Raw genomic sequence first — 27,693 nt, 5'->3', positions numbered from 1 at the left:
CTCTCTTATTTGAGAGACTGTTTGGGCTTACCTTGAAGTAGTCGAGTCAACTTGGAATCTCTGTAGGGCACAAAGCCACCCTTTTTGTCATCTCCAAGAGCACTGATTACATTTCCCAAACACAGGAGTCCTCGGTTAATATTAATACCTAATAGCAGGAAACAAAATTTAAATTGCTTGGTAAAGTATCTAACATATACCTACATTCATCCTGAGAAAGAAAAGAAATAAAGACTCCACAGAGATATTAAGTCATCAATCTTTAGGAAACTTCTTAACCTCATTCACATTTTTGAGAGTACCTTCTGAAATAAGTTCAAAAGGACATAGGCCCAAACCTTGGACATGTACCATTTAGTCTGTACTTCTTGCCCTTTTTCATGGAAACAAAGCAGACAGATAACTGTTACCATATAAACAACCATTTGTATATTTACTTTTTATATCCATTATCACACTTAATCCTTAAATGAATGCTGTGACATTAGATGAAGTTATTTTTTATTATTATTATTTTTGCTATCATTCTCATTTTACAAATAAGAAAACTAGATCAGAGGTTAAATGACTTGTTTAAGGTCACACAGCTAGTAAGTGGTAGACCTGAGATTCCATCTCAGGATTTCAATCAAGTCCTATGCTCTTTCTATTGTACCACACTGTAAAACCTTTCCTCTTGTTGCTTTAAAAAAGGGAAAAGATTGTTTTTTCACTCTGTCACTCCAAGGCTTGCTTTTTAAATACTTTAATAATCTCTGAGGGCCCCTAAAGCCCCTGAACTTCTCATGATTGTGCTTATTGTGGAAAGGCTATACAGTATAATGGTTAAGTACATATGCTTTGGTTCAGTTAGGCCTAGGTTCTAATCTTGGCTCTAAGACTGACTAGATGATTTGGGGTAAATTCTTCATAAAATGAGGCAAATCCACCTACTTCATTTGGTTGCAGTGGGGAATTAAATAAGATACTTTGTGAAAAACAAAGTTAAATGATATTATTATTAGCATTACTCCACCTTTTGCTTTTTCAGCCATACTTTGGACTCCTTTATAACCTGAAACAATTATAAGACCCTGAACTCCAGATTCCCTTCTGACTGCATCTTATTATCCTTTCATTTCTTTCATGGATACTGTTCTTTATCCTCGTGAGTACCAATTTACTGACACTTTCTAATACTCCCAGTCGATCATCCTTTCCTGGGCCTTAAACTACCTGTTCTGGTGTGCTCAATCATTTCAGTTATGCTTTCCCAAGAACTCACTGTACCTATGACCTTCTGCCATTCCTACCATGTCAATTCCTAGCCATAGGTTAAACTTACTATGTGTGCATGTTTAAGTTTCTATTGTCTAGAATACTGATGAAAGTCACGTAACCACACAGACTAGATCCATTCATTATAAACCATGCTGTCTGACCATAGCTGAACCTTGGTCAATTGATGGTTTTTGATTCCTCATTCCTACTTCACCACAGCAGCTATTCTAAACATCCATTGTTTTCTTTTTATATCGTTAATGTACAATTAGTTGAACATTATGGTTACTAGACTCCACCTATTATCAAGTCCCCCCCACATACCCAATTATAGTCACTGTCCATCAGCATAGTAAGATGCTATTGAATCATTACTTATCTTCTATGTATGTACTGCCTTTCTCGTGTCCACCCCCGCTACATTATGTGTGCTAATCGTAATATCCCTTTTTCCCCCTTATCCCCTCCCTTCCCACCCATCCTCTCCAGTCCCTTTCCCTTTGGTAACTGTTAGTTCATTCTTGGGTTCTGTCAGTCTGCTGCTGTTTTGTTCCTTCAGTTTTTTTCTTTGTTCTTATACTCCACAGATGAGTGAAATCATTTGATACTTGTCTTTTTCTACCTGGCTTATTTCACAGAGCATAATACCCTCTAGCCCCATCCATGTTGTTGCAAATGGTAGGATTTGTTTTCTTCTTATGGCTGAATAATACTCCATTGTGTATATATACTCCCTCTTCTTTATCCATTCATCTACTGATAGACACTTAGGTTGCTTCCATTTCTTGGCTACTGTAAATAGTGCTGCGATAAACATAGAGGTGCATGTCTTTTTCAAACTGGGCTGCTGCATTCTTAGGGTAAATTCCTAGGAGTGGAATTACTGGGTCAAATGATATTTCTATTTTGAGTTTTTTGAGGAACCTCCATACTGCTTTCCATGATGGAAATTTACATTCCCACCAGCAATGTAGGAGGGTTCTTCTTTTTCTACATCCATGCCAACATTTGTTGTTGTTTGTCTTTTGGATGGTGGCCATCCTAACTGGTTGTGAGGTGATACCTCATTGTGGTATTAATTTGCATTTCTCTGATGATTAGCGATGTGGAGCATCTTTTCACGTGTCTGTTGGCCATCTGAATTTCTTCTTTGGAGAAGTGTCTGTTCAGATCATGTGCTCATTTTTTAATTGACTTATTTGTTTTGTGTTTGTTGAGGTGCGTGAGCTCTTTATATAATTTGGATGTCAACCCCTTATTGGATATGTCATTTATGAATATATTCTCCCATACTGTAGGATGCCTTTTTGTTCTACTGATGGTGTCCTTTGCTGTACAGAAGCTTGTTAGTTTGATATAGTCCCACTTGTTCATTTTTGCTTTTGTTTCCCTTGCCCAGGGAGATATGTTCATGAAGAAGTTGCTCATGTTTATGTCCAAGAGATTTTTGCCCATATTTTTTTCTGAGTTTTATGGTTTCATGACTTACATTCAGGACTTTGATCCATTTTGAGTTTACTTTTGTGTATGGGGCTAGACAATAATCCAGTTTCATTCTCTTGCATGTATCTGTCCAGTTTTGCCAATACCACCTATTGAAGAGGCTGTCATTACCCCCACTGTATATCCATGGCTCCTTTATTATATATTAATTGACTATATATGCTTGGGTTTATATCTGAGATCTCTATTCTGTTCCACTGGTCTATGGGTCTGTTTAAACATCCATTGTTTTTAAGACTGCAAATCTATCTTCACTCTATTAGGAGATGATTTCAACAAATACACTATGGAGATCAAAATTATCCACAACAGCTTCTTAACCTTTCCTCCCCTTACCTCACAAGTCTTTCCTCTACTGTTATTGATTCCTTCATCCCTTGTTTCAGAGGAGGAAACAACCACTTTAATTTTTCCTTCAGTCTCTGTTAGTGTTTCTGTGCTCTCCATTTTCTCTGGGACCCTGAATCCTTTGATTTTGCCCCTCTTTCTCAGAGCTTCAATTTTTCTTCCCTTCAGTAATACCTTCTTGTCACTCTATACACGTGCTCAAATCTCCCCAATCTAAAACAGAAACAGTTCCAAGTGACCATCCCTTTCTTTTTCTTTTATAGCCAAGTGGAAGGGGTACTATTTTTCAGGGCCATTTGTCCTATCCAGGATGTAAAGGAGAACCTGGTGAGATTTGTCAGAGCTGCTCACCAAAGCCTGTACTTTGTGTAACCCTAATATTAGTTCATTCTTTTCCTTTCTTTCCCCTTTTAGCCAAACAGAACATTGTGCCATCTTATTGGCTCATATCCTATCTTGGATGTAAAGGAGAGACTGCTGAGGTTCCTCGAACCTGCTGAGCAAAACTTCCACCTATACTTTCATATAGGAACAAAAAAAAAATCCAGAAGAACCTGAGAAGAATCTATGGTTACTATGGTCTGACCAAGAACCAGAGACTTAAGGATAAAGAGGCTGTTTTTTTTCTGTTCTTCAAATGAGAGTTGGGGCTTTGAAATAGAAAGGAGCAAGGGAAATGAATATTTCTCTAAAAAGAAATCATTACAAAATAGGATTTGATCTTGTGTTGTAAAAAGATTAAAATTCCAAGTTCTTGACATAGGTGGGGTATCCATCAAAGGACTGCGTAGAACATATTTGCAGAGACTTTAAAGTTCTGATCAAGGACATCTATGGAGAAAAATACCCAGATAAAATGATAAGACAAGAACTTCTTCTTTTCTCTAAAATATTGAAAACAGATCAAGTGAGAAGAGGATCAAGAATACTACTCAACAGCTTTGGGTATTTGTTCACTATGGCAACAAACAAATATAATAGAGACTTTAACTGAAGGAAAATATCACTTCACAAGTATCATGGAGGCATGTTACAAGGGTTTCTCAAGTAGAATAGACGGATATACTTGTAACAAGGAAGAAAAACTAGGTAGGAGAGAAATGAAGCAGCTCTATATGCAGCAGCCTTCAACTGGGGACAATTTTGTTTCCTAGGGGACATTTGGCAATATCTGGAGACATTTCAGTTGTCACAACTTACAGGACAGAGTTGAGTGCTACTGGCATCTAGTGGGTAGAAAGCAAAGATAGCACCATCATACAATTCACTGGACAGCACCTGCACCTCAAAATTACTTGACCCCAAATGCCCATAGTGCCATAGCTGAGACACCCTGCTCTTTATGTGAAGAAAATATGTATGAGCCTAAAGCAGGTAGCATGGCCAGGTAAATTAGGGTGGAAAACAGAAGTAATGTAGTATTGATATGGTCCATTTAGTCAGAGACAGAGAATGATGTGTCTCTGCAATGGATCACAGAACTCACAGGACTCCAATTGAGAGTGACAGTTTAGGCAAAAAGAGAGATACTTCAGAGTTTCTGCAAGTGTAATTTGGATTTTGTTTTTAAAATTATTGTTTTTTATTATGGTAAAATATATGAACATAAAATTTACCATTTTAACCAGGGGTTTTAACCAGGTGTGCAAGGCTGGAACACAAAGGCCAAGCTAAGCAGCGTGGTACAAAGTGCAGAGCTTTGGGAAGAGCCCTAAGCAGGGATATCCAGTTTAGGAAGAACAGCTGGCTGCTGGTTGGTAGATGACCTGAAAGGGTACCTGACTGAAGATAGGGAAACCAGCTGCTAAGCTTGCTATAAGCTAAGAAATGATGAAGGTCTGAACTAAGATAGTGGTAGGAGGGTTAGAGAAGAGAAAGGGATTTGAGGTGATTAAATAAGACTGACAGGACCTGGTGACTGATGGGATTGGGGGAAGCCAGAGTGAAGGAAGAGTATGGAATGATACCCTGGTTTCAGGCTTGGGTGGCTTGGAGGATGTTGGTATTATTTCCTGCAGTTGATGGACGGGTGGGTTTAAAGAGGCAGGGAGGGATGAGGAGTTCAGTTTTAGATATGTGGAATGGGAGTTGCATCTGGGACATTCATTAGATGCCCCACAGCAGCTACATTTACAGGCTGAAACGTAGGTGTGGGATATGGACTAGAGATAGACGTTTGGGATTGGCAGCATATGGGTAGGAGTCATAAGCATCTATGTGGGTGACACCATTTAGGGTGGTGCAGAGGTGACAAAGTGATAGGTTGAACAGTGGGAAGAGAAAGAAAAAAAAGCCCAGGACAGAACCTGGGTTGTTTCAGGTATGGGCAGGCAGGAAGAAGAGCCTGAGAAAGAGTCCTCGGGAAAGTAAGAGGAAACCTGGGAGAGGGTAGTGCCATAGATCCAAGGGATTAATAAGACTGTCTAGAGAAGGGGAAGGGTGACAGACACTACGGAATCACAAAGCAAGAGGTGGACTGCAAAAAGCTAATGGATTCAGTTGCTCAGGTCATTGGATGACCTTGGCAGGGACAGTTTCAATGGGATGAGGATGGAAGGTTGGCAAAAAAGCAGAGTGAGAGGAAAAGAGAAGAGGCAGTATAGTATGAGGAAGATAAAGGATTTTGTTTTGTTTTAAAGTGGGAAGGAAAAAAACCCAGCAGAGAACATACAAATACAACAGTACAGAGATCTGAAACAAGAATACTGTTTGGAAAATGAGTAGATTGCTGAGGCTGGAACCCTGTAATTTGTGGGGAGGTGGTGGGAGATGAAAATGGAAATACAGAGGGGCCCGAAAATGACAGAATTTCAGAGGAGAAAAAGTACAATGGATGATGAAATGGTTACAAAAGGCAACATTGAAAATCTCAAGACTTAAGTTGAACCTTGACAGATAGCTATGTTGTAGGTAGTATGATGGGGGAGATGGGAATGACTGCATTCTGGGAAAGAAGAGGAAATGGCTGTGATGCAAGTGCACAGAATCCAGAATTAGCAGGTTGTGCTGTGGAAGCTCTGTAGCTGGAGTGGAGAGTGTGGGCAGGGAAGTTGGGAAAGATACCTGGGAGAGTAGGCTGGGACCAGGGACAAAGGGTCTGGAAGAGCTGGTTATGGTTTTTAGCTCTCATCTTGTAAGCTGTGATATGCCACTTAGTGTCTAATTGGTAGGTACCATGTCCCAAAGTGGTATTTTAAGGAGATTAATATAGCTATTGTATTTAGCATGGAATGCTTCCTAGGAGCCAAAGTGTTAGGAGGCTCTTTCCCAGGTTTGCAAGGTGAAGGCCTGGACTTTGTAGAGGCAGCAGGAACAGACTGGAAGTAGGTGCATCTCCATAATACTGCTAAGGAAGAACTAACAGTAGGTAGTGAGTGCTCATTCCAAATATGGGAGCTCATGCTCAGTGCAATAACTAGCATAATGGAACAAGAAGAAGAAAAAGTAAGAGAGACTGAAAGGAATAGTCTGAGGTAGGAAAAGATCTAGGAGAGTGAGTGCTTACAAACCAGGAAAAGAGCTCAAGAAAGGTATGTTTGAGTGTCAATACCACAGAGGTCAGATGAGATGGATGCTGAAAAGACCCAATTTGTTTTGGTAATTAAGATATCACTGGTTGATCTTCTACCTGAGGGATTAGAAGAGTGGGAAAAGACAGACTACCAAGAGTGAAACAGGTTTCTAGACACAAAATCAATATTATAAAATAAATTGATTTCCGTGTGTCAAAAACAAAGTTAAAATATAAAATTTACAAAGATTCCATTTAAGCTGGTTACATGGGTTTGTTCAGTTTGTGAAAATTCAGCAAGCTCTTCGCTTATGATATACATAATTTTCTGTTTATTATACTTCAATAAAAAGAGTTTAAATTTTACTTTCTGTACTCTCAAAATATAAATTGGCAAAGAATAGAACAAAAGATGTATAAGACTTCTACAGGGAAAATTATTAAAAAATATTACAGAAGTCCTAAATAAATGGGGAGATATACTATGGAAATAGATTTGGAAGACGTAAATTGACTTTAAATAGAGTGCCCAGAAAGAGACCAAGCTGTATTTGGGCACTTAAAATATGACAGAAATGGCACTGCTCATCAGTGGGGAAAAGATGGACTTTTTAACAAATAGTTCTAGGACACGTCGGTATTTATATGGAAAAACAAAGTTGAAACCCTATATCATACCATGAACAAAAAACAGTTCTAGGTGGATTTAAGACAAATGTAAAACGCAAAATTGGGAAGCTTTTATTATATAGATAATACAGAAGAATATTGTTAGGGCCTTGTGGTACTGAAGGATTTATTAACCAAGATACAAAATAAAGGAGGCATAAATGAAAGGAGAGTGAAAAGACAAGCCAGAGATGAGGGAGAAGGTATGTGCAAAACATGTAGGGGTGGAGAGGTTTGCAATAAATATAACTAAATGGGCCTGGAAATTACAGTATAATAAAGTACTACTTTTTAAAATCAATAAGGAAAAGACAGACACAATAGAAAAACAGACCAGACTAGTAGAACAGGCATTTTATAGAAAAGAAAATATACATGGTCAATAAACATATGAAGAGGTGATCGACCCGCCTTTGGCCATCAAGGTAATGAAAATTAAAAACACAAGCAAGTTTATCACTCTACACCCACCATATTGGCAAAACTTTGACATTCTGACAAAACAGTGCTGGGGAATGAGGAGCAAGGACTCTCATACACTGAAACACTTCGGAAGGCAGTTGGGTGTATGTACCCTATGACCCAGTAATTCTACTTATAGGTATATACCCTAGAAAATTCATATACATATGCATCAGGGTACATGAACAAGAATGTTCATAAGGGCATTGTGGATACTAGCCATCAACAGTGAAAGAAAGAATAAATAGCAGTATAATCTTATAATAGAATAGTATACTGCAGTGGAAATAAAGGAACTACAACTGTTTGCAACATAGATGAATCTCACACACAATGTTGAATGGAAGATGTAAGTCACAAAAGATTACATTCAGTGTGATCCCATTTATACGAAGTTTAAAAATAGACAAAATTAAGTCATGCAGTTTGGAGATGTATTTATTCACAGGTGGCATTATCAAGGAAAGCAAAGGAATTATTACTACCACAAAAGTCAGGAGTGGTTACCTCCAGAGGGAAGGGAGGGGGTTGTGACCTGAGAGGGGTATATGTGGGGCCTGTAAATCTTTCATTTTTCATCCCATGTGGTAGTTATAGTTACATGGGTGTTCACTTTATAGCTATTAAGTGAAATACATGATTTATGCGATTTTACACATATAAGCTGTTATCTCACCAAAAAATGTAACTAAGTGAACCACTTGTGTTGTTAAGCAGTGTAAACATTTTTGAGAGGCTTGACTCTAAAGGAAAGAAGATAGGGGAGCAGTTACAGGAGTCAGGTTGGAAGGAATTTGTGTACATATGTTCATCAAGAGAGATGTACAAGAATATGCCTAGCACTATTGATAATAGCTACAAACTAAAGATTACTCAAATGCTCATTCAACCGTAGAAAGGAAAAATATTGTGGCATATTCACCAAGGAAATATGTATAGTGATGAAAATGAATGAACTACATACATAATGTTGAATTAGGGTTACTAGATTTAGTAAAAGAAAAAAATACAGGCCCTCCAGTTAAATTTGAATTTGAGAAAAATAATGAATCATTTTCATTTATCTGAAATTCAAATTAAACCGGGCAGCCTAAATTTTCTCTGGTGACCTTACATTGAATGAAAGACATCAGATGCAAGGAGTTACCCTTTGGGGAAGACAGAGAGTGGAGATGGGCACAAGTGGTACTTCTGAGATGCTTGTAATATTGTTCCTTGATCTGGGTTCTAGTTACATGGGTGTATTCGCTATATGAACATACATTAAATTGTATAATTACAATTTGGGCACTTTGCTGCATGTATAACTTAATTGAATATGATATCCATCTGTAATCCATTTATAATCTACCTGGCAATGACTGAAATATGTTTTATATTTAAAGTCACAACAAAAAATAGGGATAAACTTAAAAAGAAATGTACAACACCCACACTGACTAGAGGGGAATACCTTGAACAGATAATTTAATCCAGAATATAAATGGTTTATAAATAGTATGTTCAACTTCACTAATAACTACAGAAATGAAAATGAGATGCCATTTTTCACTTATCAAATTGGTAATAACACTTAGTAGAAAACTTTAGAAAAATGAACAATCTCATGCCTTTGTAAGAATATGGTAGTTCATTTAAAAAATGTAGATGGATTTTGGCAAGCTGGTAGGTTAAAGTTATCCCAGATCCCTTCTGTTCCGAAGTCTGATCCATCCACTCTGTTCTTGAGCCAAGTAGGTGATACAGTCAGTCAAGACAGTGAGGTCACAGGATGCATCTGAGACCTGAGAGTAAGGAGTCTTGGAGGGTTTTTCATCTTTTTTTTTATTAAGGTATCACTGATATACAATCTTATGCTCAGGTTTCACATGAGTAACACTGTGGTTACTACATTCCCCCTATTATCAAGTCCTCACCACATAGCCCATTTCAGTCATGTCCATCAGCATAGTAAGAAGCTATAGAGACACTACTTGTCTTCTCTGTGCTATACTGCCTTCCCCGTGCCTCCACTATATTACATGTGCTAATCATAATGCCCCTTAAGCCCTCATCCCTCCCTTCCCACCCACCCTCTTCAGTCCTTTTCCCTTTGGTAACTGTTAGTCCATTCTTGGGTTCTGTGAGTCTGCTCCTGTTTTGTTCCTTCACATTTCCTTTGATGTTATACTCCACAGATGAGTGAAATCATTTGTTACTTGTCTTTCTCTGCCTGACTTATTTCACTTAGCATAATACCCTTTAGCTCCATACAGTTTGCTGCAAATGGTAGGATTTGTTTTCTTCTCATAGCTGAATAATATTCCACTGTGTATATGCACCACATCTTCTTTATCCACTCATCTACTGATGGACACTTAGGTTGCTTCCATTTCTTGGCACTGTAAATAGTGCTGAGATAAACATAGTGATGCATATGACTTTTTAATCTTGATCCTGTTTACTTAGGGTAAATTCCTAGGAGTGGAATTTCTGGGTCAAATGGTATTGCTATTTTGAGTTTTTTGGGAACTTCCATACTGCTTTCCACAATGGCTGAACTAGTTTACATTCCCACCAGCAGCATAGGAGGGTTCCCCTTTCTCCACTTCCTCACCAGCATTTGCTGTTGTTTGTCTTTTGGATGTTGGCCATCCTAACTGGTGTGAGGTGATACCTCGTTGTGGTTTTAATTTGCATTTCTCTGATGATTAGCGATGTGGAGCATCTTTTCATGTGTCTGCTGGCCATCTGAATTTCTTCTTTGGAGAAGTGTCTACTCAGGTCCTCTGCCCATCTTTTAATCAGATTATTTGCTTTTTGGTTGTTGAGATGCATGAGCTCTTTATATATTTTGGATGTCAATCCCTTATCGGATATGTCATATGTGAATATATTCTTCCATATTGTAGGATGCCTTGTTGTTCTGATGGTGTCCTTTGTTGTACAGAAGCTTTAGTTTGATATAGTCCCACTTGTTCATTTTTGCTTTTGTTTCCCCTGCCCTAGGAGATATGTTCATGAAAAAGTTGCTCATGTTTATATTCAAGAGAGCATTACCTATGTTTTTCTTTTAAGACTTTTATGGTTTCATGACTTACATTCATGTCTGATCAATTTCGAGTTTACATTTGTGTATGGAGTTAAACACAGTAATCCAGTTTCATTCTCTTACATGTAGCTGTCCAGTTTTGCAACACCAACTGTTGAAGAGGCTGTCATTTCCCCATTGTATGTCCATGGATCCTTTATCATATATTAATTGGGCATATATGTGTAAGTTTATATCTGTGCTCTCTAATTTGTTCCATTGATCTATGGATCTGTTCTTGTGCCAGTACTTGATTACTGTGGCTTTGTAGTAGAGCTGGAAGTTAGGGAGCATAATCACTCCCGCTTTGTTCTTCCTTCTCAGGATTGCTTTGGCTATTCGGCGTCTTTTGTGCTTCCATATGAATTTTAGAACTATATGTTCCAGTTCACTGAAGAATGCTGTCAATATTTTCACAGGGATTGCATTGAATCTGTAGATTGCTTTAGGCAGGATGGCCATTTTGACAATATTAATTCTTCCTACACAAGAGCATGGGATGAATTTCCATTTATTAGTGTCCTCTTTAATTTCTCTCAAGAGTGTCTTGTAGTTTTCAGGGTTTAGGTCTCTCACTTCCTTGGTTAGGCTTATTTCTAGATGCAACTGTGAATGAAATTGTTTTCTTGATTTCTCTTTATGCTTGTTTACTGTTACTGTGTAGGAGTGCAACAGATTTCTGTGTATTAATTTTGTATCCTGCAACTTTGCTGAATTTGGGTATTAGTTCTAGAAGTTTTGGAGTGGATTCTTTAGGGTTCTTTATGTACAATATCATTTCATCTGCAAACAGTGACAGTTTAACTTCTTCCTTACCAATCTGGATGCCTCTATTTCTTTGTGTTGTATGATTGCCATGGCTAGGACCTCCAGTACTATGTTGAATAAAAGTGGGGAAAGAAGGCATCCTTGTCTTGTTCCCAATCTTAGAGGGAAAGCTTTCAGCTTTTCACTGTTAAGTATGATGTTGACTGTAGGTTTATCATATATGGCCTTTATTATGTTGAAGTACTTGCCCTCTATACCCATTTTGTTGAGAGTTTTTATCATGAATGGGTGTTGAATTTTGTCCAATGCTTCTTCAGCACCTATGGAGATATTGTGATTTTTGTCCCTCTTATTTATTGATGTAGTGGTTGATATTGATGGATTTTCGAATGTTGTAGCATCCTTGCATCCCTGGGATAAATCCAACTTGATCATGATGCATGATACTCTTGATGTATTTTTGAAATTAGTTTGCTAATATTTTGTTGAGTATTTTTGCATCCATGTTCATCAGGGATGTAGGTTCACCAATGTAGGTTTTTTCTGTGTGTGGTGTTGTTGCCTGGTTTTGGTATTAGAGTGATGCTGGCTTCATAGAATGAGTTTGGAAGTATTCCCTCCTCTTCTATTTTTTGGAAAACTATAAGGAGAACAACTATTATATCTTCTCTATAAGTCTGGTAAATTCAATGGTGAAGCCATCTGGCCCGGGGATTTTTTTCTTGGGTAGTTTCTTGATTACCGATTCAATTTCATTGCTGGTAATTGGTCTGTTCAGATTTCCTGTTTCTTTCTGGGTCAGTCTTAGAGCATTGTATTTTTCTGGAAAGTTGTCCATTTCTTCTAGGTTATTAGCGTAATAATGTTTGTTAGCATATAATTTTCATCATACTCTCTAATAATGTTTTGTATTTTTGTGGTGATCATAGTGATTTTACCTTTCCCATTTCTGATTCTGTTTATGTGTGTAGATTCTCTTTTTTACTTGATAAATCTGCCTAGGGGTTTATCTATTTTGTTTATTTTTTCAAAGAACCAGCTCCTGGTTTCCTTAATTCTTTGTATTGTTTTATTCTTCTCAATTTTATTTATTTCTTCCCTGTTCTTTATTATGCCCCTCCTTCTACTGACTTTGGGACTCATTTGTTCTTCTTTTTCCAGTTTCAATAATTGTGAATTTAGACTGTTCCTTCGGGATTATTCTTCCTTCTTTAAATAGGCCTGTACTGCTGTATACTTTCCTCTTAGAACTGCCTTTTGTTGCATCCCACAGAAGTTTGGGCATTGAGCTGTTGTCATTTGTCTCCATATATTGATCTGTTTTAATTTGGTCATTGATCCATTGATTATTTAGGAGCATGTTGTTAAGCCTTCATGTGTTTATGAGCCTTTTTTTCCCCTTGAACAATTTATTTCTAGTTTCATACCTTTGTGATGTGAGAAGGTGACTGATACAATTTCAATGTTTTTGAATTTGCTGAGATTGTTTTTGTGGCCTAGTATGTGATATATTCTGGAAAATGTTCCATGTGCACCTAAGAAGAATGTGTATCCTCCTGCTTTTGGATGGAGTGTTCTATAGATGTCTGTTAGGTTCATCCATTCTAATGTGTTGTTCAGTACCTCTGTCTCCTTACTTATTTTCTGTCTGGTTGATCTGTGCTTTGGAGTGAGTGGTGTGTTGAAGTTTTCTAAAATGAATGCATTGCATTCTATTTCCCCCTTTAATTCTGTTAGTATTTGTTGTACATATTTGGGTACTCCTATTTTGGGTGCATAGATATTTATAAAGAGACTATTTCCTTCCCTGATTGGGGAAGTTTTCAGCAATTGCTTCTTGAAAGACACTTTCTACCCCTTTTTCTCTCTCTTCTGGTACCCCTATAATATGAATATTGTTCCGTTTGGATTGGTCACATAGTTCTCTTAATATTCTTTCATTCCTAGAGATCCTTTTTTCTCTCTCTGCCTCAGCTTCTTTGTATTCCTGTTCTCTAATTTCTATTCCATTTACCGTCTCCTCTACCTCATCTTATCTGCTTTTGAATCCCTCCATTATGTTTCATTTCAGTTACTGTATTTTTTTAAGGTGCTTATCTCCTTCTTGAATTCGTCCCTTAGCTGTTTGATATTTTTCTGTAGCTCCATTAGCATACTTTTGACTTTTACTTTGAATTCTTTTCCAGGAAGATTGGTGATTTCAATCTCACAATGCCCTCTTTCTCGTGTTTGAGGGATTTTGGATTGAACAAGGTTCTTCTGCCTTTTCCTAGTTCTGGAGCAATGGGAGTGGTCACAGGGAAGTGGCGCAGGTGTCTGCTGCAAGGACAAAGCCCTTTCGTGCTTCCCAGTCTCAATTCCTGTCTCCGCTGTCTGTGTTGGTTAGCTGCGGACAGGGAGTGGCCTCTGGGTTCACCCTCTAAGCTGCCGTGGGCGGGCCAGTGCTCAGGATGGTGTAGGACAATAGTGTGGTCACAGGTGAGCAGTGTGGTATCTGCCGTGAGGACAAAGCCCTTTCGTGCTTCCTGATCACAGTGCCTGTCTCCCCGCTTTCAGGGCTGGTTTGCCATGCACAGGTAGTGGCCTCTGCTGCCATGCGCAGGGACGCCCTTGGGATGGCCTAGCACGATGGTGGGTGTTGCAGGCGAGCAGCGCAGGTGTCTGCCATGAGGACAAAGCCCTTTTGTGCTTCCTGGTCGCAGTGACTGTCTCCACTGTCTGGGCCAGTTAGCCACGCACAGGGAGCGGCCTCTAGGTTAATCTCCTAAACTGCTGTGGGTGGGGCTGCCCTCCTGCTGACCTAGGCAATGGCAATCGTCACAGGTGAACAGCATGTGTGCTTGGCAGGAGGGCAAAGCCCTTTCATGCTTCCCAGTTGCCATGCCTATCTCCACTGACTGTGCTGGGTAGCTGGGTGCAGGGAGCGGCCTCTGGATCAATCCCCTAAACTGCCATGGGTGGGGCAGCCCTCAGGATAGCTTAAGGTAATAGTGCTGGTCGCAGGCAAGCAGTGCTGGTGTTTGCTGGGAGGGCAAAGCCCTTTCGTGTTTCCCGGTCACTGTGCCTGTCTTCATCGTCAGGACTGGTTAGCCGCACGCAGGGAGAAGTCTCTGCTGTAGGCAGGGCTGCCCTCCAGCTGGTCTACAGCAATGGCGTGGACAGTGGGTTTGCATGCAGGTGCTGGCGGGGTGGAAGAAGCAGCAGGCTGCTTATCACAGCAAGGGACCTCAGGACTGCATTGCCAACCAGAGGGATGGAGAGCCTAAAGCTCCTGAAAGTTCCAAAGCTGCTGGGCTGAGTGTGCTGGCATGACTTTGTCCACCTGTTCCTTCTTCTAAACCCTTGCTCCTTTAGCAGCCCTCTGACTGTTGAGAAGTCTTTCAAAGCGCCTGCTTTTCTTCTGTCTCAGGGCAGCCGGTTGTGGGAACCTGTTTGCAGTCTTACTCTCTGACTTTGGTTTTCAGCCCCTCTAATCTCCAGAGCACCACACAACGTGGGTCTGTGCTCCCAGGGCAGATTTCTAGGACTGGGTATTTAGCAGTTCTGTGCTTCCACTCCCTCCCTGCTCTGGTTATCTTCCTCCTGACAGGTGAGCTGGGGTGGGGGTTGTGGCTTTTTTACTTTATCCTTTTCCATGTGATGTTCACTTCTCCCAGAATGTAGACTGGCTGGTGTACTGCTACTTCTGGCCACTCTTTTAGGAATAGTTGTATTTACTGTATTCTCAAAATATATGTGGTTTGGGGAGATTTCCACCACACTTCTCATGCCACCATCTTTTTTCCTCTGAGTTTTTCATCTTTAGAACAGAGGAGAACTCTGAACTAAGGGCCTGGAGTCTGATGTAGTAGAGCCAAAGAGCATGGAAGGGGACATGGCTACTGGTGAAAGCTTGGTCTACAGGACTGTATGAGCTCTTAGGGGACAGGTGATACTGCCTATGTGAGTATGCCAGGTTTCTCTGGATCGAACATGCTAAGAAATGGAAGAGTTGGGTTGCGTGCCCTCTATCTTGAGACAAAGACAGCACCAGGGAACAAGAGTACAGAGTTCTCCTCTTGTTGCCTTCTGAGGGTGTGATAAGCTGCCTGACAACATGCCTGCTGCTATAGTGCTTCCTTGTGGGCAGAAACCACTGTGCCTTTTCTCTTTACATGGCTACTATGAGTTAAGTCTTCCCAGAATTAGACTTGTGCTCCAATGAGCAAAGAAAAATAATGATACATGTAAGGGGACCCAGAAGCCAGAGAGGAACAAGCAGAACACTCATAACAGGCCTTTAATGAAACAGAATTGCTGAAGGAAATGGACAACCTGAACTTTACATCTCTCAGGAAGATTAAAGCCCAGCATAAAAAAGACTTTCTGGAAATAAAAGAATTAAATAGCACTTACCGAAACCAGTAGCAATTATCATTTCAAATATTAAAATGCTAAAACCATTCCAATTAAAATCAGAAGCTAAATCCCCCTGAAGGAAAACAACTTTCAGAGCCTAGGGTATATCCATCAACATCCTTCTCCTGGCTAATAAACAAAAATAAGAGAATTAAATCATAGGAATAAATATTGGCAAAGAGATCATTTTCTTTTTACTGATATGATTTTATACTAAGAACCTAAGACTATAGTTTAAAAAATACTTAGAACAGAGATATATGTATTAAGATGGGTGAATCTCATAAACATTAAAAACATCAGTGACAAAAATAATGCACACATTATGAAACCACTTATGAAAAGTTTAGAAACAGGAAATATTAGGAACATTAGGTATTATTAAGGGATACAAGAATAAGGAAATTAATGGAAAAGGTAAACACCATATTCAGGATGATAGTTAAATTCACTCCAGTCTGACACAGCCTGTTCTGATTCCTCACCACTCAAAGGACACGGCTCTGGCAAAGATCGCCAAAAAATGTTAACCTGGCTGTCTCAGTCCTCATCTTGCGTGACCACTCTGAAGCATGGGACACAAGTGGCAATCCCTTCTTTCTAGAAACTCTTACTTTGCTTTTTTAGCTACTACTATCCCTTTGTGTCTGTTCCATCTCTTTTATCAGCAACTTTCACATATTAAAGACTCTTAAATATTAGTGCTCCTCACTGATACTTAGTGTTGGCTCTCTCGTTATCTGGTCTTTCTCTATATAACTCTCCCTGGGCAACCTCACCCATAGAATCTAGATATCTATCTCCAGCCCAGATGTTGCTTCTAAGCTTTAGCTCTGCATTTCCCATTTTCTTCTGGATTTTTCTAATATGTATTCCAAATTTGACAAGTCTAAAATCAAACTCATTATCTTTCCTTCTGTCTGCTCCTTGCAAACCTATGCCTTGTGTTCTCACTAGCTGCCCTTCTGCTAATGGCCTCTCCCACTTGATCTAAGACTTAACTGTGATTTTGTCATAAACTCTGTCTCACAAATCAAATATAACACTTGAGTACACCCCCTTTCTCCACCCCCAGCAATGCTATATGCAACAAAATTCTGATGAGCTGTATCCACCCTCTGAAAATATTCTAGAGCAGCTAGTAACTTTATTGGCTCACAACAGGTACAAAATGATTCCCTCTAATAGAGAGGGGTGGGACTTGACTTTGGGAATGATATTTTGTTAGCTAAAGAAAAGCTAATTCTGCTGGTACAAGTCACATCCCTATAAGCCTCTTCTACCCTCAAAATCTACCTCAAATGTTAATAAGCACCTTAGCATCCATCTTAGCAAGCTCCTACAGCTCTTAGTTCAGCTGGGCTTGCCTATAAATATCAGTAGGGACCCTCTATTCCTTATTAACCATCATTCAGAGCAAGAAAAAACACAGAAGATGAAATTAAGTTATTAAGAGGCTACTATATACCAGGAATTATGCTACATATTTTACATATTTGAGTTTACTTGATGCTCACATCTTTGTGGGGGCATATATTCAAATCGTATTTTACAAATGAGGAAATCGAAGCTCTGAAGCTAAAATGGGCAGCCCAGAATGTGCATGCAAAACCCTCTAATGCAACTGAGTGAAATCTGAAAGCCCCTAAAGTCTATGAAGATGCTGCCATCAACTGCCTGTGAATCTATCACTGGTGGATCAGAAACTGCAAAATCCCTGAGAGACTGGTAGTGGATGAGTCAGACTAACAGAAGAAAAAATATACAGGAGAGAACTGCTGTAAAAAGATGGCACCAACTCTAGAGGTAGTATAGACTTGAAGGTAGTGGATTCAGCAAACAGGAGGGTTGCCTTGTGACAACAGTCAAGGTAATTAATTGATTGTGGTACCAGAGTAGGAATAGGCCACTGGGCCAGTAGCCAATGAATGATATGGCAGGAATAACTCCAAACACAAACATAAAAATATATAATATAAAACCCTTTGTTAACAGAGAACATTAGATTGGGTATAAATGGATGAATGACTGGATAATAAATGAATGAAATTAAGCTACAGAGTTTTGATAAAGGATGCAAAAAGAGAAACTAGGCAAGAACTAACAAAGGAAAAAAAATAAGCAAAGAAATATTTATCAGACAAAATAGGTATAGTCCTCTAAGAAGATATATGCCATGATACTTTAGGCAGCTAGCAATATAGCTTCAAAATACATAATGCATAAACAAAGAAATACAAGGAGAAGGTGACAAATCTTTGGTCATATTTTGAGAAAATAATATACTTAGTAAATAACAAGAAAGGATATGAAGGAGCTGAATAATACAATTAATGAGTTTATCTAATAGGTATATATAGAACTATATACCTAACAGAAAACACACTTTTAAAAATACACATGGCATATTAACAAGTATCAAATAAGAATCAAGCCAAATTTCAAAAAGCTGAAATCACACACATTCATTGATCATAATGCAATAAATCAGAACCTAACAATAAAAGAACACATAGAAACACCTACATAACTCCTAGGCTAAAGACAAAATGAACAAGGAAATGACATCCTTTTTAGAAATGAACAGTTAGAGTACCATTTCTCAAAAATTTTAAATTACATTTCCTGTACTTAGAAGAAAGTGTATAGTGTTAACTGTACCTTTTTAGATAAGGACAACTGAAAATAAATGAGCTACACCATCAAAAAAGAGAGAAGCAAACAGTATGTGCAAGTAAAAGAAAAAAAAATGATCCTGAATATGATTTAGCCTCTTCCAACTACCAATTTGTAGGAAATACAGAGGAAAGAGAAACATGTCAAAACTACATGGAGATGCAGTCAGAGAAATTCAGACTATGAGAAATTCTACAAGACAGCCTGACTTCTTCAATAAATAAATTCCAGGAAGTTGAAGGGTAAGGAGAAATGGAGGGGATACCCACACATTAAAAGAGACTGAAAAGACCTATCGAGTAATAACATGTGGTTTTTGTTTGGATCCTGATCCTAATAAATAAAATCAATGAAGACTATTAGAAATTAGAACACGTACTGGTATTTGATGATATTAAGGAATTATTATTAATTTTTTAGGTGATTACAATTTTAAAAGAGTTCTGTTTTTTTCAGATACACACTGAAATAAATAAAGCAATACGTTTGGGATGTTTCAAAAAAGTATCAAAGGAGAAAGTGATTAGGATATAAATGAAACAAGACATTAGTTTCTTGTTGGTCATAAATTAGTCACTGTTGAAACTGCATGACAGGTACATGGAGGGTTCATTGTATCATCCTGACTTCTTTTGAATGGGCTTGAAAAGCTTTTAAGAAAAGAAAAGGAGAAGCAAAGAACTCTCAGGAAGCAATAAAAAGAATATAACAAAACAAAATAAAATAACCTAGGAGGAAGTCATTACTAGAGAATAAAAAAATTGAAAAAAAAATGGAGTTAGTCAACAAATCTGTCAAATGTGATATAAAAAATAGAGAAGATATATAATTAAATGAACTGAAAATAGAGACATAATTAGATATAGAGCCTTTTAAAAATATAAAGTAAATCTATATGCAATACTATAGCAATAAATTTTTGACAATCTAGAAAAAATGAATAATTTTCTAAGAAAATATAAATTACCAAAATTGGCTCAAGATAATGAAAATGAAATCTTCAAGAAACCTTCAAAGATAATTTCCTTGTTATACAAAGTATACCAGAGCATAGAAAAAAATTTAAAGCTTCCAAATTCATTTTATACAGTTGACAAAACCTTCAAACCAAAACTGGACAAAGAGAGCACATATACAAAAAAAGTTATAGGCTACTCTCTCACAGAAACAGGTATGTAAGTGTCCTAAATTGAAAACTAGTATGTGAAATGCAGCAATGTAGAGAAAGAATAATTTGTCATGGTAAATCAGGGATGATTCAATGACAGAAAATTTATTTTTACAATTCACTCTATCAATAGGTTAAAAGAAGAAAAATTGCATTAACATTAATTCCTAATGAATAATAAAATACAACACTCACTACTTATTTTAAATATATGAAATTCTTAGCAAACTAGGAATAAAAGGCTACTTTCTTAACTTGATAAAGGATATCTGCCAGAAATTTACAGTAGATCGTTTAAAGGCGAAACATTCTCAATGTTCTGGTTGGAGTACAAAAAGAACAAAAGGTAATGGCTACTACCACTGGTACTATTTAAACTTATACTGAAAAAATATAAGAGCAGAAATAAGGTACATATGTTGGAAAAGAAGAGGTCAAATCATGTACCTGAGAATAATGTGAATGAATATCCACCTAGAAAATCCAAGAAATGCAACTGACAAATGATGAGAAACTAAGAAAGCAATTCAGTAATGTGATTACATACAAGATCAAAATTTGAAAATTAATAATTTTCCTATACAGGATCAGAACATAAAATAGAAAAAGAGATATTCCAAATACCAATACAAACTTGTAACATTCCAGAATAAGCCTACCAAGATATATGGTATAAGAATTATACTAAGAAAACTATAAAAACTTACCAAAAGACATAAAGCAAGATGTGAATAAATGTACAGACATAATGCTCCTGGGTAGTTAGCCTCAATTCTCCTTAAGGTAATCTATAAATTGAATTCAGTTCTCAATAAAATTCCCACAAAGATTTTTCATAGAACTTGACAAACTGATTCTAAAATTCATCTGGAAAAGAAAATAATCAACAGTTCTGATAAAAGAAAACAGGAGAAATTTGCCTTCCCAGAGAGTAAAACATACTATTAACTAGATATAGTAAAAAAAGGTTTAAGAACAAATACACTAAAAGGCTGGAACAGAGTCCACAAATGGACCCAGATACATATGGTCAACTCAATACACCAAGCTACTAAGTCAATTCAGTGGGTAAAGGAACTTTTTAATGCAGGGTACTACAGCAATTGGATACCCATGACAAGGGAAAAAATGATACTTAACCCCTATCTCACTTTATAACTAAAAACTAATGAAGACTTTATAGAATGAATATCAACATAGGTCTGGAGGTCCTTACCACAGTAATAAGACAACACAAATCAATAAAAGGCATCCAGATTGGCAAGGAAGAAGTTAAACTGTCACTGTTTGCAGATGACATGACACTGTACATAAAAAACCCTAAAGACTCCACTCCAAAACTACTAGAACTAATATCGGAATTCAGCAAAGTTGCAGGATAAAAAATTAATACACAGAAATCTCTTGCATTCCTGTACACTAATGACGAACTAGCAGAAAGAGAAATCAGGAAAACAATTGCATAACAATTGCATCAAAAAGAATAAAATACGGGAGGCGGAGCCAAGATGGCGGCGTGAGTAGACCAGTGGAAATCTCCTCCCAAAAACACACAGAGCTATGAAAATATAACAAAGAAAAATCTTCCTAAAATAGAGACCACAGGACACAGGACAACATCCAGACCACATCCACACCTGCAAGAACCCAGTGCCTTGTGAAGGGGGTAAGATACAAGCCCCAGCCCGGCGGGACCCGAGCGCCCCTCCCCCCGGCTCCCGGCGGGTGGAGAGAAACCGGAGCGGTTTTTTTTTTTTTTTTTTTTGGCGAGCGCTTTTTGGAAGCCTTAGAGGGACGGGCCCCCGTTGCTGGGGAGGCAGGGTGGCGGGACCGGTGAGGAGGTGCCTGGGAACGGCGCCGGAGGACAAAGAATATCCCGCGTTTCTCCCTGCGAGACCTGGGGGCGGGTGCCTGAGACCGGTGCCTGAGGACAGAGGAGGTCGCGCGTTTTTCCCCCCTTTTTTTTTTTTCTCTTTTTGGCGAGCGCTTTTTGGAAGCCTTGAAGGGACGGGGACCCCAGTGCTAGGGAGGCACGGTGGCGGGACTGGTGAGCGGGTGGCTGGGACCGGCGCCTGAGGACAAAGAATATCCCCCGTTTTTCCCTGCGGGACCGGTGGGCGGGTGCCTGAGACCGGCACTTGAGGACAGAGGAAATCGCGTGTTTTTCCCCTTTTTTTTTTTCTCTTTTCTGCGAGTGCTTTTTGGAAGCCTAAAAGGGACAGGGACCCCGGTGCTAGGGAGGCAGGGCGGCAGGACTGGTGAGCGAGTGCGTGGGACCAGTGCCTGAGGACAAAGAATATTGAGCGTTCCTTCCCTGCGGGACCGGTGGGTGGGTGCTTTTTGGAAGCCTTGAAAGGACAGGGACCCTGGTGCTAGGGAGACAGGGCAGCAGGACCAGTGAGCGGGTGCCTGGGACCGGCACCTGAGGACAAAAAAAAAAAAAAAAAAAAAAATCGCTTGTTTTTTCCTTTTTTTTTCTTTTTTTTTTCTCTTTGTTTCTGTTCCCTCTCTCATTGTTGCTGCTGTTGTTTTGGTTTGGAGAGTGCTTTTTGGAAATCTTAAAGGGGCAGGACAGGTCACTTAGACCAGAAGCAGGGAATCTGGGGATCTCTGGGCACTCTAACCCCCTGGGCAGCAGGGAGCACAGAGGCCCCTTACGGAGATAAATAGTCTCCTGGCTGCTCCCCCTCCAACGGGGCTCCACCATTTTGGAGGAACAGCCCCAGCCAGGCCAAGCCCACAGCAACAGCGGAGATAAACCCCAAAGCAACGGGGCAGGAAGCAGAAGCCCTGTCTGCGCACAGCTGCCCAGCACAAGCCACTAGAGGTCGCTATTCTCCCAGGAAAAGGCTACAAACCAACAAGAAGGGAAGCTCTTCCAGCGGTCACTTGTACCAGCTCTGCAAACTATCTCTATCACCATGAAAAGGCAAAACTACAGGCAGACAAAGATCACAGAGACAACACCTGAGAAGGAGACAGACCTAACTAGTCCTCCTGAAAAAGAATTCAAAATAAAAATCATGAACATGCTGACAGAGATGCAGAAAAAAATGCAAGAGCAATGGGATGAGATGCAGAGAAAAATGCAAGAGCAGTGGGATGAGATGCAGAGAAAAATGCAAGAGCAGTGGGATGAAGTCCGGAAGGAGATCACAGATGTCAGGAAAGAGATCACAGAAGTGAAACAATCCCTGGAAGGATTTATAAGCAGAATGGATAAGATGCAAGAGGCCATTGAAGGAATAGAAGCCAGAGAACAGGAACGTATAGAAGCTGACATAGAGAGAGATAAAAGGATCTCCAGGAATGAAACAACACTAAGAGAAATATGTGACCAATACAAAAGGAAAAACATTCGTATTATAGGGATACCAGAAGAGGAAGAAAGAGGAAAAGGGATAGAAAGTGTCTTTGAAGAAATAATTGCTGAAAACTTCCCCAAACTGGGGGAGGAAATAATCGAACAGACCATGGAATTATACAGAACCCCCAACAGAAAGGATCCAAGGAGGACAACACCAAGACACATAATAATTAAAATGGCAAGGATCAAGGACAAGGAAAGAGTTTTAAAGGCAGCTAGAGAGAAAAAGGTCACCTATAAAGGAAAACCAATCAGGCTAACATCAGACTTCTCAACAGAAACCCTACAGGCCAGAAGAGAATGGCATGATATACTTAATGCAATGAAACAGAAGGGCCTTGAACCAAGGATACTGTATCCAGCACGACTATCATTTAAATATGATGGTGGGATCAAACAATTCCCAGACAAGCAAAAGCTGAGGGAATTTGCTTCCCACAAACCACCTCTACAGGGCATCCTACAGGGACTGCTCTAGATGGGAGCACCCCTAAAAAGAGCACAGAACAAAACACACAACATATGAAGAAGGGAGGAGGAGGAATAAGAAGGGAGAGAAGAAAAGACTCTCCAGACAGTGTATATAACAGCTCAATAAGCGAGCTAAGTTAGGCAGTAAGATACTAAAGAAGCTAACCTTGAACCTTTGGTAACCACGAATCTAAAGCCTGCAATGGCAATAAGTACATATCTTTCAATAGTCACCCTAAATGTAAATGGACTTAATGCACCAATCAAAAGACATAGAGTAATAGAATGGATAAAAAAGCAAGACCCATCTATATGCTGCTTACAAGAAACTCACCTTAAACCCAAAGATAAGCATAGACTAAAAGTCAAGGGATGGAAAAACATATTTCAGGCAAACAACAGTGATAAGAAAGCAGGGGTTGCAGTACTAATATCAGACAAAATAGACTTCAAAACAAAGAAAGTAACAAGAGATAAAGAAGGCCACTACATAATGATAAAGGGCTTAGTCCAACAAGAGGATATAACCATTCTAAATATATATGCACCCAATACAGGAGCACCAGCATATGTGAAGCAAATACTAACAGAACTAAAGAGGGAAATAGACTGCAATGCATTCATTGTAGGAGACTTCAACACACCACTCACCCCAAAGGATAGATCCACCGGGCAGAAAATAAGTAAAGACACACAGGCACTGAACAACACACTAGAACAGATGGACCTAATAGACATCTATAGAACTTTACATCCAAAAGCAACAGGATATACATTCTTCTCAAGTGCACATGGAACATTCTCCAGAATAGACCACATACTAGCTCACAAAAAAAGCCTCAGTAAATTCCACAATATTGAAATTCTACCAACCAATTTTTCAGACCACAAAGGTATGAAAGTAGAAATAAATTCTACAAAGAAAACAAAAAGGCTCACAAACACATGGAGGCTTAACAACATGCTACTAAATAATCAATGGATCAATGAACAAATCAAAATAGAGATCAAGGAATATATAGAAACAAATGACAACAACAACACTAAGCCCCAACTTCTGTGGGATGCAGCGAAAGCAGTCTTAAGAGGAAAGTATATAGCAATCCAGGCACACTTGAAGAAGGAAGAACAATCCCAAATGAATAGTCTAACATCACAACTATTAAAACTGGAAAAAGAAGAACAAAGGAGGCCTAAAGTCAGCAGAAGGAGGGACATAATAAAGATCAGAGAAGAAATAAACAAAATTGAGAAGAATAAAACAATAGCAAAAATCAACGAAACCAAGAGCTGGTTCTTTGAGAAAATAAACAAAATAGATAAGCCTCTAGCCCAACTTATTAAGAGAAAAAGAGAGTCAACACAAATCAACATAATCAGAAATGAGAATGGAAAAATCACGACAGACTCCACAGAAATACAAAGAATTATTAAAGACTACTATGAAAACCTATATGCCAACAAGCTGGAAAACCTAGAAGAAATGGACAACTTCCTAGAAAAATACAACCTCCCAAGACTGACCAAGGAAGAAACACAAAAGTTAAACAAACCAATTAAAAGCAAAGAAATTGAAACAGTAATCAAAAAACTACCCAAGAACAAAACCCCGGGGCCGGACGGATTTACCTCGGAATTTTATCAGACACACAGAGAAGACATAATACCCATTCTCCTTAAAGTGTTCCACAAAATAGAAGAAGAGGGAATACTCCCAAACTCATTCTATGAAGCCAACATCACCCTAATACCAAAACCAGGAAAAGACCCCACCAAAAAAGAAAATTACAGACCAATATCCCTGATGAATGTAGATGCAAAAATACTCAATAAAATATTAGCAAACAGAATTCAACAGTATATCAAAAGGATCATACACCATGACCAAGTGGGGTTCATCCCAGGGATGCAAGGATGGTACAACATTCGAAAATCCATCAACATCATCCACCACATCAACAAAAAGAAAGACAAAAACCACATGATCATCTCCATAGATGCTGAAAAAGCATTTGACAAAATTCAACATCCATTCATGATAAAAACTCTCAGCAAAATGGGAATAGAGGGCAAGTACCTCAACATAATAAAGGCCATATATGATAAACCCACAGCCAGCATTATACTGAACAGCGAGAAGCTGAAAGCATTTCCACTGAGATCGGGAACCAGACAGGGATGCCCACTCTCCCCACTGTTATTTAACATAGTACTGGAGGTCCTAGCCACGGCAATCAGACAAAACAAAGAAATACAAGGAATCCAGATTGGTAAAGAAGAAGTTAAACTGTCACTATTTGCAGATGATATGATACTGTACATAAAAAACCCTAAAGACTCCACTCCAAAACTACTAGAACTGATATCGGAATACAGCAAAGTTGCAGGATACAAAATCAACACACAGAAATCTGTAGCTTTCCTATACACTAACAACGAATCAATAGAAAGAGAAATCAGGAAAACAATTCCATTCACCATTGCATCAAAAAGAATAAAATAACTAGGAATAAACCTAACCAAGGAAGTGAAAGACTTATACTCTGAAAACTACAAGTCACTCTTAAGAGAAATTAAAGGGGACACTAATAAATGGAAACTCATCCCATGCTCATGGCTAGGAAGAATTAATATCGTCAAAATGGCCATCCTGCCCAAAGCAATATACAAATTTGATGCAATCCCTCTCAAATTACCAGCAACATTCTTCAATGAATTGGAACAAATAATTCAAAAATTCATATGGAAACACCAAAGACCCCGAATAGCCAAAGCAATCCTAAAAAAGAAGAATAAAGTAGGGGTGATCTCACTCCCCAACTTCAAGCTCTACTACAAAGCCATAGTAATCAAGACAATTTGGTACTGGCACAAGAACAGAGCCACAGACCAGTGGAACAGATTAGAGACCCCAGAAATTAACCCAAACATATATGGTCAATTAATATTTGATAAAGGAGACATGGACATACAATGGCAAAATGACAGTCTCTTCAACAGATGGTGCTGGCAAAACTGGACAGCTACATGTAGGAGAATGAAACTGGACCATTGTCTAACCCCATATACAAAGGTAAACTCAAAATGGATCAAAGACCTGAATGTAAGTCACAAAACCATTAAACTCTTGGAAAAAAACATAGGCAAAAACCTCTTAGATATAAACATGAGTGATCTCTTCTTGAACATATCTTCCCGGGCAAGAAAAACAACAGCAAAAATGAGCAAGTGGGACTACATTAAGCTGAAAAGCTTCTGTACAGCGAAAGACACCATCAATAGAACAAAAAGGAACCCTACAGTATGGGAGAATATATTTGAAAATGACAGATCTGATAAAGGCTTGACGTCCAGAATATATAAAGAGCTCACACGCCTCAACAAACAAAAAACAAATAACCCAATTAAAAAATGGGCAGAGGAACTGAACAGACAGTTCTCCAAAAAAGAAATACAGATGGCCAAGAGACACATGAAAAGATGCTCCACATCGCTAATTGTCAGAGAAATGCAAATTAAAACTACAATGAGGTATCACCTCACACCAGTAAGGATAGCTGCCATCCAAAAGACAAACAACAACAAATGTTGGCGAGGCTGTGGAGAAAGGGGAACCCTCCTACACTGCTGGTGGGAATGTAAATTAGTTCAACCATTGTGGAAAGCAGTATGGAGGTGCATCAAAATGCTCAAAACAGACCTACCATTTGACCCAGGAATTCCACTCCTAGGAATTTACCCTAAGAACGCAGCAATCAAGTTTGAGAAAGACAGATGCACTCCTATGTTTATCGCAGCACTATTTACAATAGCCAAGAATTGGAAGCAACCTAAATGTCCATCTGTAGATGAATGGATAAAGAAGATGTGGTACATATACACAATGGAATACTACTCAGCCATAAGAAGTGGAAAAATCCAACCATTTGCAGCAACATGGATGGAGCTGGAGAGTATTATGCTCAGTGAAATAAGCCAAGCGGAGAAAGAGAAATACCAAATGATTTCACTCATCTGAGGAG

General features: G+C 38.8%; 1 protein-coding gene across 5 annotated transcripts in view; it reads right to left on the bottom strand.

Moving 5' to 3' along the window:
• The window catches only part of KIF4A (kinesin family member 4A), a 153,010-nt gene that overhangs the window by 80,174 nt on the left and 45,143 nt on the right, over nucleotides 1-27,693 (bottom strand). For all 5 annotated transcript variants that reach the window (XM_037002940.1, XM_037002939.2, XM_073227791.1 and 2 more), the window contains one exon: nucleotides 32-148. In XM_037002940.1, coding sequence (XP_036858835.1) covers nucleotides 32-148 — 117 coding nt within the window. The remainder of the gene's footprint in view (nucleotides 1-31; nucleotides 149-27,693) is intronic.

This window comes from Manis javanica, chromosome X (genome assembly GCF_040802235.1).
Source record: "Manis javanica isolate MJ-LG chromosome X, MJ_LKY, whole genome shotgun sequence".
Lineage (NCBI taxonomy): Eukaryota > Metazoa > Chordata > Mammalia > Pholidota > Manidae > Manis > Manis javanica.
The sequence above is the reverse complement of the archived record's forward strand: the minus strand, read 5'-3'. Positions and strand labels throughout refer to the sequence as shown.